This window comes from Gymnodraco acuticeps, unplaced genomic scaffold (genome assembly GCF_902827175.1).
Source record: "Gymnodraco acuticeps unplaced genomic scaffold, fGymAcu1.1, whole genome shotgun sequence".
NCBI lineage: Eukaryota > Metazoa > Chordata > Actinopteri > Perciformes > Bathydraconidae > Gymnodraco > Gymnodraco acuticeps.
This window is the reverse complement of record NW_022991291.1, coordinates 455,226-471,975: the sequence shown is the minus strand read 5'-3', so window position 1 is coordinate 471,975 and position 16,750 is coordinate 455,226. Positions and strand designations below refer to the sequence as shown.

At 40.3% G+C, this 16,750-nt stretch overlaps 1 protein-coding gene across 2 annotated transcripts; it reads right to left on the bottom strand.

The window, feature by feature from the left end:
• Nucleotides 1-393: 393 nt before the first annotated feature.
• trappc13 (trafficking protein particle complex 13) lies at nucleotides 394-10,120 on the bottom strand. 2 transcript variants are annotated; one of them, XM_034240072.1, is made up of 13 exons: nucleotides 9,984-10,120; nucleotides 8,941-9,009; nucleotides 5,199-5,298; nucleotides 5,017-5,101; nucleotides 4,814-4,941; nucleotides 4,646-4,718; nucleotides 4,255-4,299; nucleotides 3,812-3,829; nucleotides 1,867-2,000; nucleotides 1,575-1,773; nucleotides 1,022-1,122; nucleotides 798-945; nucleotides 394-710 (listed from the first exon to the last, which is right to left on the bottom strand). In XM_034240072.1, exons 1-13 carry the CDS (start codon nucleotides 10,027-10,029, stop codon nucleotides 603-605), a joined length of 1,254 nt encoding a protein of 417 aa, XP_034095963.1. In that variant the 5' UTR covers nucleotides 10,030-10,120; the 3' UTR covers nucleotides 394-602. The 2 variants fall into 2 exon arrangements, with proteins under 2 accessions (XP_034095963.1, XP_034095964.1); XM_034240073.1 differs by lacking the exon at nucleotides 3,812-3,829.
• Between the last annotated feature and the right edge of the window lie 6,630 nt (nucleotides 10,121-16,750).

Sequence of the window (16,750 nt, the reverse complement as noted above, 5' to 3'; positions counted from 1 at the left end):
AACAAAGCATTGCAAATACAAAACGCTGCAAGAAGATAAAAAAAACACGGAAACGGAGAAACTAAAAAGTGATGCACACAGCTGGGACCGCAGCACGTGTTGACAGTCACTGCGCATGTTTCGTCAAGTTGCGCTCCTCATCGGCCGTAGTAAATGCATTCAACATATACCTGACCTCCAGAGAATCCTACCACCAACAAGTTTTTTGTAAAATGTCTTAAAAGTAATATATTGGTCAATTTACTTAAATGCTCGGGGCTTAACAGGTTAATGTATTTATCACCTTCATATGTGCGGTAAATATGTGGTTTAAAATGCCCAAAAATCCCTATAACATACATTTTTAAGAAAATATGCTCAGTGCAGTCAACAAAGGTTCCATAGAAAGCCATAGGAAATCAAAGATCACAGAGATTTTATTAACATTTATGCCCATTTACATCATTCATTTCAAAGAAAGTGATTTATATTATACACAATTCATTTTAAAATACAGTATTATCCCATCAGGTTGCAAAAAGAGTGAAATGTGAGCTTCATGTGCAGAATCCCAAGGTTGGTCCATTCATATCTAAAATGCAAAAAAAGCCAAATAAAATGTTCTAGCACTCATTGTTCGTGTATGGGCAGACCACACACACTTGTGCGATGTCATCGTATTCGTAGGTCCTCTTCAGAAATGTGTCTGTAAGTCTCAATCCGGAAATACTCTGAAACAAAAGATGTAAAGATTATAAGAACAGCAAGAACAGCACGAGGATATGAAGCAACACTTTTCCTAAAGGTTTGGATCGTACCTGCAGACCCTGGACGGAGGAGAGGAGGATGAGGGGCAGAGAGAGGAAGGCTCCAGGACTGAGCTTCCCCAGCTGTCGCCCTGACACCCCGCACCAGTGGATGGACCGGGTGTTCATCATCTCCAGCTCCAGGTCCATCGTTCTTTCACTGCAACATGAGAACGCTGTTGGGTCGTGTCTGTTTTCTCAATTATTGTTTGATATGTTGGGCCGGGGATTTTTACCTGCAGTTGGTGATTTTACAGATAATGTCAAAAGGTTCTTCAAGGTTGACGGTGTCAGGAATCATCTCTAAAGACAGTCTGATGTCTCCATACCCTGGAGCCTGCAGAACACAGATAGAAGCATTACAGAAATAAAGACAATACAAATGAAAACATATTACAATAAATCATTTCTTTCTCCTGTGTTGATGACCTCATAAAGATGACCAACGTTTTTTCCCAGGATAATCTTTCAATGCTTCTTAAATAAAAAATTCATTTGTGAAAAGAATTGCAATGGTTTTGTTGTTGTAATACTCAATTCAGCCACAAGAGGCTGACGGTTACGCCACTACTCCATGTTCTACAAAAACACATTCATGTTCTCACTTGAAACATGATCTTTATGAAAATGATTGAAATGTAAGTAACGAAGAAAGACTTTAACCCTAACCTACTAAAATAACCCAGAAGAGGTTCTTTTTTAAATCAGACTTAAAATGGATGCCATATTTGTTCACTGGATGCTCTGAATGTTGGCAATAGTGGACAATAAATAAAAGAATCCTAATACCATTCTTTGCAGCTGACTGGTCTGTAGCCTCCCTCTCTCCCCGAGGTTGGTCTTCCACACGATGTCCAGCTTCCCGATCACCGTCACTCCCTTGATGACTCCAGCTTTCTCTGCATACTCCGGCTTTGGTTTCAGGCAGTACAGGTACTGCCGCGTGTCCATGGGCTGCAGGTAAGACATTTTCCCAAATGTGGACTCTCTAGAAGTTAAAAGATCGGGTTGAGATTTGAGTGTAAAAAGCTGATGTGGTATACCTTAACAAGAAGGAATATAGATGGAAAGCTGATTTTACCCTTCATCTCCCCCTGCCACCGTGTTGAGCTCGGTGACGTTGTACATCATGGAGGGCTCCAAGGAGACCTTCTCCATGAACATGGGAGAGGTGGTGATATTCTGGATCTGAGCCTCCAGGAACACTTCATCTGTCTGCAGCGGAGAAGCCTCTAGTCACTTACTCATATGTGTTGCTCACCATCAAGCACAAACACGTTATCTCCAAGGTGAACTGAGCAACATGTACACTACTCTTGGGTATTAAAAGGGTTAGGCTTGTGGAAACCCTACTGTGCTAAAGGACAGGTCCACGTCTGTTCATGTCTCATTCACACACCCATATGTTCATTTCAACAGCTGTCCTTTTCCTCCTGTACATAATGATATAAATCAAACGATGCCTTCGTAGTCTATACATAGTTATACAAAACTGTGTCTCCCCTCTGGGATTAATACAAGTTGATCTTAAAACAAGTGTGCAACGTTATTAATATAATATGATTCTTGTTTTACTATCCTTCTGTTGCAGCTTGGCAGGAATAATAAGGGTAAAGATGTTAACTATACTATGACTATACTAAATTACCCACATGATTGAACTCAGATGACTGAAGCCTTATATCAGTGTCAAAGTGACACAAAAGGAATGGTTTTAGTCCATTGGATTTAAAAAAAAAAGTATGAACAGGAGGAATGACTATAACCAGCTTTAACTCTGTGAATGTACACATGAGCATGTGAGCAATGTTTTAAGATAACATGTGAACATATCCTTTGAACTACTTTAAGTGTGGTGAGAGTCATAATTAATCACATTTATTTTGACCGAACTAACATTAAACATATAAACATGAATAACATAAATGTAATTGTATTATGTTTGCTCAGTGTACCTTTGAGGACATTGTTAGTGCAGTGCTGAGCAGCGTGAGTACAGTAGGGGTTGCACAACCAGAGTTTCACCAATCCACAGGCCATAAAGAGGTCTCTCAAACATCAACTCGTTTTGTTATTGATAACTAATAACATCTCATTTCAATATGAAAATGCATTTAATATTATTTAAAAAAAAAAAAAAGTGAGATACTTACCTAAACTGATATGACTTGAACTGTTTAACCTACATCTAAGATAATTGGCTCTGGTGTTTGAACAGGATTGTGGGCAACTAGTTGATGCTTTGGAAAAGTATCACTCAGTGGTCCAAACAACGTTCACATTTTGAGTGCAACCTCTACTATACAGTAAGATACAAGGAGAGGGAAGCAGAGATTAATTCATGCCTTTGCAATCCATAACACAGGAAATGAATCAGAGCCTGTTCTGAGTGAGGTCCATGTTAAACCACAGAGCTTAGCCTCTGCTCCATGCACAGCCATCCCAAAGCAAACCTGAAACCTCACGATCTATTACAAATAATCAGATGTTCTTGCTTCATTAACTCAAACATTGTAAAAGAAAAGAAAGAAGAAGAAATGTTGCTTCTGTAACCCATGACCGTAACAACTCACTCGGCCTGTTGCTTTACACCTTTAACCCAGCAATACAACAATGAATATCAAGATTCAAAGACACCCTCATTACCGTCTGCGATGTTATCTTGATACGTAGAAAATAAGAACAATCATAGAGCATCATCATCATTTCCCCAATGATTATACAGTGGATAATCAGAGCAATCCCCGCCCACCACAATTTAACACCACAAACTTCAATTAAAAGTCCAAGCCCTGTGTAGGATGCGTTTGCAAGAAAGCATAAGCTACCAAAGAAAGGGCAAAAGAACAACAATGGAAAGTTCATGTCAAGGTTTAATGTGTCTACAATCTAGAAGGGCTTTTATCATTTTTAGATGACTTTCCATTCTTCCACTTTGCACCTTTCTATTGGCTGCAGAAAGTCTGCTGCACCAAGAGGATTAGAGAAAGCTAATGTTCAGCGATGAGAACAGAGGGAACATTTACCACAGAACTGAGGTCACTCTAATGGAGAAAATAAAATACAAGACATAATAAACAAATGAAGTTACATGCCAAAGATGATGACAATGAATAATAGCACACCGCTAATATAAAAAGCTACTGGTATGAGAATGAGAAAAATGAAAATGCTTGTTGTCTCTGAGGAAAACGCTTGATCTCCAGCTCTTCAAACATTACACAATTATATTTTTTACATTTCTGGAGGTACAAGGGTTTTCCAGGAGACATTCTTATACTAGCTGCCCCCATTAGCATTTAGCAATGATCCTTGCTAAAAATGGAATATGATATGAAGCATGTTGTATTTGCTACAGCTGTCACACAGCACAGTTCTTCTATTTGTAGAATGGTAACAGATATACTCAGCGTATTGACAGGAGCTCTACATGTTATGCTGTGCTGGTATTTGAAAGCGGCTAACTTACCTCTGCATTGTAGAACTTTGTCTTCACATCCAGCGGCTTCAAAACCTGATTGAGAATAGATTGCAAACTGAATGCTGTGGTTTTCTCACACTGTAACTCCATTCGGCAGAACAATAATCAATATCTGTGGGAAAAGGACTAATCAGACTGGAAATATAACGCTAAAGAAGGGAATGGCGTTTGAGCTCTGACACTGGAAATATGTCTTAAGGAAAGGGAATGGCGTTTGGAGAGTTACAAACTGAGAGACTGCAGGACACTAGATCCACAGGGAGGATGGTAATTGCATTCGCCCTGTTGTTGGCCTGTGACATTTCTCAGGTCTCCTCCAAGCTTACACAGGAGTTTTCCAAAGTCTGTCAGCTAATGAGAGCACTCAAATAGAACCCACCTGGAATTTGAAGAACTTCCGAAAATAGAGCTTTTCCCCGTACTGAGTGGTGTAGCTGACGGCGCAAACTAAGCTGGGAATAGGAAGAGAGGAAAGAGACGCTTAGAAGAGAGAAACCTATGTTAGATGGTTGAAGGTGCAAAGGAGGGTACATACTGGAAAACTCACATATGAGTTCCAATTTCTTTGACTTCATGGTGGATAACATCATCTATGCAGGATTCAGGTTTGAGCTCTGCCACGGCAGAGTTTGAGGCGGAGAGGTTGAGCCTCTGTGAGCTGGTCTGTAGGTCAGCCTGCGGGAGGGGACATCACAGGTGGGTCAAACAGGAGGTGGAATGCAACGTGTTGGAGATCTACTTTTACAGTACCTTCACAAGAATGTCCTTCACTACTTGGATGCTGTCATTGTGCACACTTATGTAACTGGAGAAGGTCTCACCCAGGAAAATATTTCTGTGTAATGCAGAGAGGTGGAAAGTCAGATCTTTTAACTTCCAAACAAACAGGAAGTGATTGAATGATTCTCCAACAGTTGATCAGCATGTATTACCCAAAGTTCTGCGGTAATGTGAGCATCTCTCCCAGCATTAAAGCCTCCGCTCCTTTGATGGTGGACGGGTCCTCCCTCATGAGCTGATCAAACAGATCCCCTACGGAGGGAAGAACACACAGTGTGTATATAGCCTCTGTTGATGAATATCGCTCAACATCATTATCCCTGGGCCAGGGAGAAGCAATTTAGCCAACAAACAAATAGGACTAGGAATTTGGTCAAAATGCAATATGGACAATTTCAATATCTCAATCACAGTAAGCACAGTGTTATTTAAAGGCTACATGTGTGTTTAAATATCTGATGGAAGTATTGTAGCGCTGCAGAGAGGTCCCGACATACAAACAACTTAATAAACACCCTTTCTACAAAAGACAAACAATGATGATGATGATGATGATGAATGATACTGTGAAGAAACATTTCAGAAATAATGATTCGCTCTAATATCGCAGAACAAACCACAATTGTAATATAAGTCCAAAAAGTGATTTCTTTTAGATTTGGCCGGTATAAAAAACGTGTGCACACTTATTAGAAGGATGGATGGACAGAGATAGGTAGGTATGTTATTGATCCCACATTGGCCAATGACTTTGTTGCAGCAGCAATGTATTCAGGCATTAACATGTTCAAATCTTTAAAGGTGGACTTAAACGATACCCAAAATAAAAATGTTCTTGATCATTTAGATTTCCACAATATGACAGTAGCAGAAAACATATACATCTGGTAATATATGTTTTTGACAGTTGTGTAAGTAGCAGTTGAGCCAATTACTTATAAATCGCACCAGAGGATTTTTCAAAGATTTTAAATGTGAGTTTGATGTGAATTCAAGGGACAAGTCATACCTAGTAATATCATATAAAGTGTATTCTGTTATACTTCAGAATCAGATCAGAATCAGAAACGGGTTTATTGCCAGGTAGGTTCACACGTACGAGCAAATTGGCTTGATGTCACGGTGCATGAATGTGACCTAAAGATATGTGAAGTTGGTCACAATATTACACACACCTGTACTGGATGCAACATCCACATATTTATGTTATTTGTGCATTCAAATGCAAGTGGTTGCAAATGTATCAATCAAATAAACTTGAATGTGTTTCAATGAGCTGCCAAAATCACAGTGCGTCCAAACCTGTCTGTTGTGGACTGTGTATAAGATAAGATGTAGACACAGCTCTGACACAGCAAGGTTTTATAAGGGATATATTATACAGTATGTTCTTATAAAGGATTGAGCATTCTGTGCACGGCAGGGAGGATCACAGAGAGGAACACAGCACCTCTGAAGATCAGGTTTCAAACAGTCTGAGCCTGAGGGGTGATATTTAGTTCAAATGTCCCATAGATCTTATGCTGTTCCAACTGACTCATTAACACGACTACTACAACAATAATACTATTTCTACTATTGCTTCAACACTAAGAGCATCGGAAAGAGTCTGCAGAGAGTGCAGGAGGTACAGGTGCTGCATGAGAGCAAAGAGTCAAATAGATTGATGTTTCTAATGTCATATTCAACTCATTTATCTTGGTGAACTTGTGACCTAAGATGAGTCCTCACTTCATTTCTACTCTTGTATAAATAGCGACCCCCTTAGAAGGGTCCTAATCATGATTTATGCTGTGTCATGACTTCAGTTACCAGCTAAAACATTTCTCCTGGCTGTCATTCATCAGAGTGGAAATAAGCAGTGAGGCTCTCAGGAGGCCTGCCATCTAAATGTGGGAGAAAGTTCTGAGAGTGTAAATCTATAATAGTGATGGTTTCCAAGAAAGGGAGGAGGTCGTGTGGCTCGGGTCAGTTTGGCGACACGCGAAGCAACACACACGCTGAAGTGATCCCGACCTCCTGCTGGATGCACTCCTCATAGCCTGCGTGCACTCCTCGTAGCCTGCGTGCACTCCTCGTAGCCTGCGTGTACTCCTCGTAGCCTGCGTGCACTCCTCGTAGCCTGGGTGTACTCCTCGTAGCCTGGGTGCACTCCTCGTAGCCTGGGTGTACTCCTCGTAGCCTGCGTGCACTCCTCGTAGCCTGCGTGCACTCCTCGTAGCCTGCGTGCACTCCTCGTAGCCTGCGTGCACTCCTCGTAGCCTGCGTGCACTCCTCGTAGCCTGCGTGCACTCCTCGTAGCCTGCGTGCACTCCTCGTAGCCTGCGTGCACTCCTCGTAGCCTGCGTGCACTCCTCGTAGCCTGCGTGCACTCCTCGTAGCCTGCGTGCACTCCTCGTAGCCTGCGTGCACTGGCGTGCCCACTCCTCATAGCCTGCGTGCACTCCTCATAGTCTGCGTGCACTCCTCATAGCCTGCGTGCACTCCTCATAGCGTGCACTCCTCATAGCCTGCGTGCACTCCTCATAGTCTGCGTGCACTCCTCATAGCCTGCGTGCACTCCTCATAGTCTGCGTGCACTCCTCATAGCCTGCGTGCACTCCTCATAGCGTGCACTCCTCATAGTCTGCGTGCACTCCTCATAGCCTGCGTGCACTCCTCATAGCCTGCGTGTACTCCTCATAGCCTGCGTGTACTCCTCATAGCCTGCGTGCACTCCTCATAGTCTGCGTGCACTCCTCATAGCCTGCGTGCACTCCTCATAGTCTGCGTGCACTCCTCATAGCCTGCGTGCACTCCTCATAGCGTGTACTCCTCATAGCCTGCGTGTACTCCTCATAGCCTGCGTGTACTCCTCGTAGCCTGCGTGTACTCCTCATAGCCTGCGTGTACTCCTCATAGCCTGCGTGTACTCCTCATAGCCTGCGTGTACTCCTCATAGCCTGCGTGTACTCCTCATAGCCTGCGTGTACTCCACATAGCCTGCGTGTACTCCTCATAGCCTGCGTGTACTATATGTACAAATAGTCATCCTGATAGTCAATAGCACAGTTGTATTATGTTTTGTCTATTCTGTACTCAAGTCCAGAGGCAGGTTGTTTCTATGTGTTCCTTGTCTTTGCTTAAGGACACTGAAATATCAACCACAACAAGTGAAAAGTATGAAATTCACTGTAATATAAAAATCAATAGATCGACAGCCCTGTGATCCTCATCGGAGGAAGCGATATAAAACCCCTTAGCTAATGCAGGTATCGTACCTCCTGTTGCCTTTAAATCAGGGGTGTCAAACTCAAGGCCCAGGGGCCAACTCCGGCCCGTGGCTTCATTTTCAAGAGCTTGCAAAGAACATAATATGTTTATTATACGGTTACAGGCCGATTTACAGAAGCACGTTGCCCATAAACTACATGTCCCACAATGCATCTCAAACTTTATATTTTTCTCAGAATTTGACTTTTTTTCAACATGTTACTTTTTTTTCTAAATGTCACTTCCTTTTTCCCAGAATGTGACTTTTCTTTTTAAATCATTTTGTGACATTCTCACTGAAAAGACTTGCAATTATTTGCCCTAAACTTAGACGTAGTTAATTATGAAGTTATTACCCTATCCGAAAATAATCCAATGCAGAGGCAATAATGTAATATATAATACGTTATTTTATATATATTAAATATTTATATACATGTTTTTATAGTCTTAAAGTTACAACCGGCTCTTTGAGTGCAACCATAATGTTAATGTGGCCCGCGATGAAATTGAGTTTGACCCCCCTGGTTGAAATGGTGGGACCACAGAAATAAGCCTGTTATCATTTGCCCTCTTCTGCTATAGATCTGTTAAATGGAGAATTCAATTAGAATGATTGTGTGTGAAGCTACTCAGGCTTACCTGGCAGGTCTCGATCTTCACATGTCACGGGCAGGTTTGTGAAGAGTGTTGGTTTTGTTAATCGCATCACTGTAAAGTAAAGGCACATCGGTTAGTGATTAGACATATTTCGCTCTTATTTGAAAGTAATCTCTACCACTCAGATGAACAGATCCTGGTGAAATGACTAAAGTACTCATCGTAGGGTAATAATAGGCAATTGTCCTAGCAGAGATTATAAGCAGAGAGGCAGATTACAGTCCAACACAAGAAGACAACCAAACAGCTGATACTGTCTTTGGCTGTAACGCAGAGAACAACAATGGTTGCATTGCAATTGATCCATTTAGCGTGGACATGGTTTGTTTTCTAGGGAATCCACACATAATTGAAAGGGTGAATGTTTGACTGTAATTTGATAATCATGAGTTACTGGTCACGTACATTTCAGCAGCTGCCAGCTTATAAAGACACATTTAACAGGATCCATATGCATGATCTGGGTTCAGTATGTATTCTATCTTTTATTCTTAACACACATTTAATGGGTAACAAAACGGAATCAGGTTTATTGGCTAAGTAGTTTCCTGACACATCATTTGACTGTCAGTAACCTTCCAAGTAAGTACTAATAATACATTGACAAAAGTATATACGCTTGCAGACACATATCAAAGATAACAAAGCTACGGAGTATTTCAGGGCGTAATTCACTCATTCATCAGATAACATTATTGCACTTAGCTAAATTAGCTAACAAAAACGTCATAGCTGGTAATACGGTATGACTCTGGCTCTAATACATTGCTACAGAGTGTATCTCGATCTCAGCAATGAGGTCCAATAGCGACAAACACTTCACTAGTTAAAGATACACCTGGCATTGACTACATGGATTGCATGCTATCTGTAAAAGTGTTACTGTATCAGCTCGCGCTATTAGCAGCTGATAGCAACAACAAATGAAAACCAGGCATTGAACTGGGATATTTATGTCCACTTTTTACCTATACAACAACGTCTAGACTCGCTATCTTTAGGATGTTGTAAGAAGCTTAAAATACCTTTTAAGGCGAGGAGGTGTTCCTGTTTCGCTTGACTTACATCCATTTTGACAGAGTGAATTGTCTTTTCGGGAAGAAGTTAGCTCCTATGCTAGCTGGTGAACTTTGACCTTACAGGAAGCGGCTTTCCTTGCTCGTCTTTTAGTTTGGGAGAACCTCAAGATGAAATGCTGCCTCTAGCAGTCAGGGACGGGAACTACAACAACATCTACTTTTGAATAATTCTACTATTATAAAATGTGTAATTAAATAAATATAATCGTTTTAATTACATTTCGTATTTAAATGTTACGTTCATTTTATTGATATGATGTGTTCCAAGGAATGCTATTTGATAGTATATGTTCCATAATGCAACCCAAGAACACATTGTTGCCTTTGGCATGACAAAAGTAAACACTGTATTATCCATTCTTTCATATTATTATTTTCTATTGATATTTCTCTACATCTCTCTCATTTTACACATGCTGTATCACATTAGGCAAGTGCACACAGTTTATTTATAAATTACAACATAGAAATTGAGCTTGGCAGCAGCAATGTAAACAGCATGGAGTTAATTGCTTTTGTTCGCCTTTTTTCTCATACACTCAAAATGTAAGTAATACGTATATTTACACAGAAAAGTGACAACAGTGATGAGCTCAGAGTTTAGGATATGACAGCATGTCAAACTGAAAAAAGTGCTGCTAAATGTAAAAAATTAAACTGTCATTTTGATTGGCTTTGTGTCTCCTTGAGATGCGAAGTTAGGTTATTTTGTTTGTTCCTTTTGGGACTCTTTGTTGCCTGTGTTTTGTTTTTATGTTAACCTTAACTTCTGGCACATGTTTTTATTGTCTTATTGCATCTTATTTTTTAACTTTTTTATTATGAAGCACTGTGAACTTTATTTCTGTGAAAAGTGCTATAATAAATGAACGTATTGTACTTCATTCTGCTGCTCTACACTGACGTCTAGTGGTAAGATCCTGTATTACACCAGGCTTTAACAACACTGCAGTTTAAATAAGTGACTTATTATTTATACCAAAAAAATCCAATCCCTACAAAATCACACTGATAAGACTATTTAATGATTACACTATATACTTATATTATTTAATTTATAACATATACATAAGTTACATCAGATACAATAAAATGCCATAATAATAATAATTGGCCTGAAAATAATCAAACCAGAGTGCAGAAAGCTCTGTCTTGGGTTGATTATATATCTTATCAACCCAATACTATTCATTTAAAAATATTTGGTTTGAAATAACACCCTATGTAACTCAAAAAATGATTCATAATTGAAGTGTAATCATTAGCTACTAACATGCAATTTTTAAGGTGTCATCAATGACTTTTTTTTCAACACAACCATGTGGAAGATAGAGAACTCTAAGCATGTCATCTAATTTAGCAGCCCTTCAGTCTGAATAAAGCTTCCACTGTTCAGCAAATATCGGCAGATCTGGACTCAAGCAGATGATCAGAGAGGGTCGGTCACGCAAGGAGAGTGACACTCAAGAGGCTTCTCATTACTCAAATTTCCCCTCCTCGACTCCTCGGTCCTCGGTCCTCCGGTAGTGACCCGGAAATGAATTTCAGCGCGCCATTTTGAAGGACATCTCATTTCTCTAAATGCACACCGAGGACCGAGGATCGAGCGTTGAGGAGTCTCTCTGGAGGAGCTCTAACCGAGGATACACTGATGGTTCCTCCACGGATGCATTTCCGGGAACGGTGGAGGCGTGACGCACGGGCGGACTTATCTCAGCCAATGACAGCTCTGCATGCATCCCCTGGATATTATTTTAGAAACTGCTTTCATCGCGTCGCGATCTTTCCAGAGAGAACAGCTGTAAGGTCCGTGCAGAAAGCAGAGCAGTGTGTATAATATATATCACTCAGTATAACAGGCCTACTCTCTTTATTTGCTTTAGTTTAGTAGATATCTACAAACAAAGAGTCGATATTTTTCTAAGACCATTGCTTCACATAATAAAATACACAACGGCTTATGCTTTAGGAGCTGTAGGTGTGTGTGGTACAGTGTGTAGGTGTGTGTGTGTGGTACAGTGTGTAGGTGTGTGTGGTACAGTGTGTAGGTGTGTGTTGTACAGTGCGTAAATGCGGCGGACAGACGGGTCTCAGTTGGTTTGGTGTCCTCTGCTTACTTTTAATAGGCTACTTGTAAATACAACTTTTGGCCCGTAATTTCAATTCCCCATTTTAGCGACCAGAGAGAGGGGGGGGGATATATCCAGTCTCTGATTGTGTTACGTTATTATGAGAGTGCTCTCATACTTTAAATTGTATATATTTATATAAATATATTTGTGTGTGTGTGTCCGCATCTGTAGCCTGTTATTGTCTCATTATACCGCACTCTCAATGAATTCAAAGTAAATATGTGGGGGAACAATGTTCAGCTGATCTAACAGAGATACAGCGACAAAACACTCGACAGCTGATGCAGCTGTTGCCACGTAATAATGAACGGACGTCTCTTTAAAATGACCGCTCAGAGGAGAGGAGTTCTCATTTCTTTAAACGTCTGCTGCTTCCCCTCCTCTCTCCTCGGTTTCCCTCCTCGGTCCTCCGCTCGCATCTCCTGTGGGCGGGTCTAAGTCTCGAGGAGGGGAACCGAGGAGGGGAAATTTGAGTATTGAGAAGCCTCTCATGTCTCGAGGAGGGGAACCGAGGAGGGGAGTCGAGGAGGGGAAATTTGAGTATTGAGAAGCCTCTTCAGTGAATGTGTAACCTCATTTGACTTTGAAATGATACATGGAAAAGCAGGAGGACCGTGAAGCTGAGCAGACATTTTGTTGGAGGCATCAAGAATATAATTCCATATATCATTCAGGTGTTTAATGTTTATTTTAATTATCAAATGAATTCAGACCTACTTATGACAAATGCATTATTCTTCTTAAGCAGAGAATAATAAGCGCATGAACAAAGTGTGAATCTACACATCATAAACCAGCACAGTAACTGGAGCACTCAGCACCATGTTGTGTATGATTTTTTTGCCACAGATATTCATATCATTTTCATCCTCCACGAAGGCAGAGACGAAGTTGTGAGATTCCCAGGGCACTTCCTCTGTCTGAGAGGCCAGGACCCGGATGGAGGCCAGGACCTGGGTGTTGTCCATGTCTTTCCTGAAGAGGAACCTTTTGTCTTCAGGAAGCCCCGCAGAATCAGAGGTGATGAAGGCGTCCATCTCACAGCTCTCCTTTGTGATGAACAGTCGGATGTTTCTACCGCTGAGGTTGCTCATCTTGCATGGAGAGTTGAGAAGATTTCCCATATTGTTCTGTGTGATGTGACTGATGTGATTGGTCAGGGCTGCACGTCTGGCTTAAAGCTGTAATGTAAACATATCACTGATATTCTTCATAGGCAGGATTCAAACAAGAGGACATATAACATGTGTAATATATTCAAAAGGACATCCCAGCCCAGATTATACACTTTTCCTGAAAAGTAGTTCAATACTATCACTTAATTATCACTACTTTTTAAAAATCATTTAAATATTATATTATATTATGAGCATGTGACATTTTATTATTTCACAACCACCCTCTCCAGCATTCGATACATTCTTACTGTATTATATTGTGTTTTGTGGGTACAACACAATTATCCGTTTTACAAATGATACAAGAACAGCATTCTTCCAGTGTTTTGATGGAAAAGAAGCATGACAATTCCTTGGTTTGGTTCACGTTTGATGCATAAAAAAACATATATATATATATATATATACTCAAATCAATGAAAAGACATTGGCTACAATGTTGCCATTTAAAAAGAAAAAGTGAATGAATCTGGTTCTTTTAGTTTTGTTTGAGTCATTCAAACTGACAGGCCAAGACATTACATCTTCTGCTTTTCTCTATGTGCATACACTTCTTTCAGTGAGTGTGTTTTTTACACACTCACTGAAAGAAATGTAACACAGATCAAATGACGAAGGTTAAACCTATTATTTTAGTATGTCTAGCTTCTATAAAACACAAGGACGTCATCTTACCTGCTGCTGAAGGCACTGCTCTGTGACCGTCCTCCTGACCTGAGCACAGTGTGTCTTATGATAAAGTCTGATAATATGCAAACCACTGTTAGCACAGCGAGTGTGAGGCAATATATTATATGCACCTGCTTCAAAGAGCAGGGCCACTTTAGTGTCTTTTACACCTACTGTAGCATCGCCTTTGTTTGCAACCCACACTTAATATTACAATTCAACATCCAAGAAGGGTTATTGGTTTGTGGGTATTTCCCCCTCAGTTTTTAGGATCAACTGTATGTCCAGTAACCTGTCCTGAAGGCCATTAAAGGACAAGGCTGGTGTTATGTTAGTCCCTCTTTTAACACTTTCGGACTTTCTTGCCCTTTCTTGGGCATTCAACCCCCAGCCCATTCTGCCTACAGAAGACCAACATCTCTCAAACAAGGCAACAAATAAATAGTTTCAATAAAACAAATTGTTTTCTTAAACAACTGGGCATTTGACCTTTAAGCAAGCATAACTCTAGCAGGAGTAAAGTGCATTTGTTGGGGACTATTTTTTGTTGCGGATTAATACACAATTTGTGTTTTAGTGAGATTTTCTGACAGCAGGACAGTGTGTGTGGGATCATTTAGAGTTAAGATCAAATGAGTATATTGTTTTTGGACAATAATTGAGCTATCTGTCAAATAAGATACAGTGGGGGTGCCAACCAATCAGTTACATTTGTATAAGAAGTGAAGAAGCTTCAGCACTCAATAAGAACAAAGGTAAGCTTTCCAAAAGCTTTTCCTTCTTTGTAATTGAGGTACATTTTTAGAGAGAGCAGAGCTGTAACTTGCTCGATTGTTTGCATATTCAAAGCAAGATGAGGGAGTGCAGTAAAGATAAGAGTGTTACTGTTGGGTTCATGCTGCCTTCCAGCACTCTTCCTCAGCACAATGAGGCCGTGGCTGCTGCTGGTGTCCCTGCTGCTGGTGTCCCTGCTTGTCTCTGACCTTGGAGACGGGGACTGGGTCATGAATCACTACAGTGGGAGTTTATGCAGTAAACTGCTTCAGAAGACTCCCCTGGGACCTGAGATACTCCAGACTCAAACTGAACATGGATGTACGCACAGAAACTGTGTGTATGTTGCTGTGCAGCACAAACAGAGGAGCCCCCCCTCTAAATGGGCACACACCGTCCATGCTGATCATGGAGGACGTTTGTCACATAAGGAATTTAAAGGAATAATCCATAGAATTCATATTCCAGCACTGGTAGGCTTATTTCTATCATAATTCATGCAAATCACAAGAACATATAGCTACATCTGTACTTACTAAAATAATGTCTTTTCCCCTTTGTTACTTCCCCTGTGAATATACTGAATTGTGATCACATCTTCCTGAGCATGTTTGTGATGTCTTTGTTCTGCTGCTCCTTGGTGTGCAGGAGTCATCAACATAACAGTTAAGTCTGCCCAAAATGATCCCGCTAAAAGTATGAAGCTGATAACACAGACAATAATAAGCAGGTTTATATTTCCACTAATTTGACACTCTTGATAATAAGAATATTTTATATATTTTTTGCAGCTATTAAGATTAGTTATGGGAGGGCAAAAATAACAAATGTGTTTGGCTTGGAAAAAAAACCTTCACTGTAAAACTGCCTTCTGGGCTTTAGGGCAGAAAATACCTTGAAGACTTGGAAACTTTAGAAATCTACACAAAGATGACTTAGAATACAAAGTAGACTATACATCTCATGGTTAAAAAGGCATAGAGGTACTGAAAGTGTAACTGCAACAGTTAAGATGAATAACTCCCTCAGCGATTTCCTACTTACTATTAAACCCAGATATCAGATATGTGTGGGCCTAGTGTGCAGAGGGAACCACCGCCATTAAAGAACAAGCTGAGGGACACACTAAAGCACCACAAAAGTATCATTCAAAGACTCAGCCATGCAGCTAGCAGAGTCAATATCACCATACGGTGCATTTGAGACTTTCCCATTTACAACAAAAAAAGCTGAGATTTTCCGTTGAACTTCATATTCATTGTGTTAAGTATATGTTATGCTGTTAGAAATGGATGTTGGTCAAGCTCCCACACTTTTTATAAATGAATTGCAGGCAGACAATGGACATGCAAACAGCTAAATGTACCCACCCTGTAACGGACAAATTCAAAGTAGAGTAAATACATTGTAATTACATAGTGATTATAAAATGTACATTTTCAGAAAGCTATTTAGTCCCTTTCTCAACAATATATTTCAGTTAATGGAAAAAGTATTTGGATAATAATGAAATTATGGCAAACTATTTGTACCATGTCCACCCTGTCATGGAACTTGCTGACAGGGTGGACATTTTTGGCTAATATTAGCATTTAATGAGCACATGGTGGACCTTCAGTTAGCAACATGATTCAGTTAGCAAGGTGACTGTGTACTGTTTAACACATATATTTCGAATTTCTGAAAGGTTTTTATATGAATTGACATTTCACTATGACAGAGTGGACATGTTAAGCTTGACAACATCCAACTACACACATAATATGATTAAAATTACGAAATATAAGTTTAAATACTTACTCTGCAACTAGCCAATGTCTCAGCCTCCATTGAGGAAAGACAAAATGGTGGTAGTAATGTCACTGAGAACATCAGACGTTACCCCTTAATGACAGGGTGGACAGCAATGTCAGGGACACTTGCAAAATGTACAATATTATTATGAAAATAGAATATACAT

Bases quoted from the DNA above. Each gene is read 5' to 3' on its own strand.
- trappc13 (XM_034240072.1), bottom strand. From the start codon at position 10,029: ATGGATGTAAGTCAAGCGAAACAGGAACACCTCCTCGCCTTAAAAG. The intron at 4,942-5,016 runs GTACTGTAAAAG...CCCCTCCCGCAG, and splicing joins TGAAGGACATTCTTGTGAAG to GCTGACCTACAGACCAGCTC. The intron at 4,300-4,645 runs GTGGGTTCTATT...ATTCTCAATCAG, and splicing joins GGAAGTTCTTCAAATTCCAG to GTTTTGAAGCCGCTGGATGT.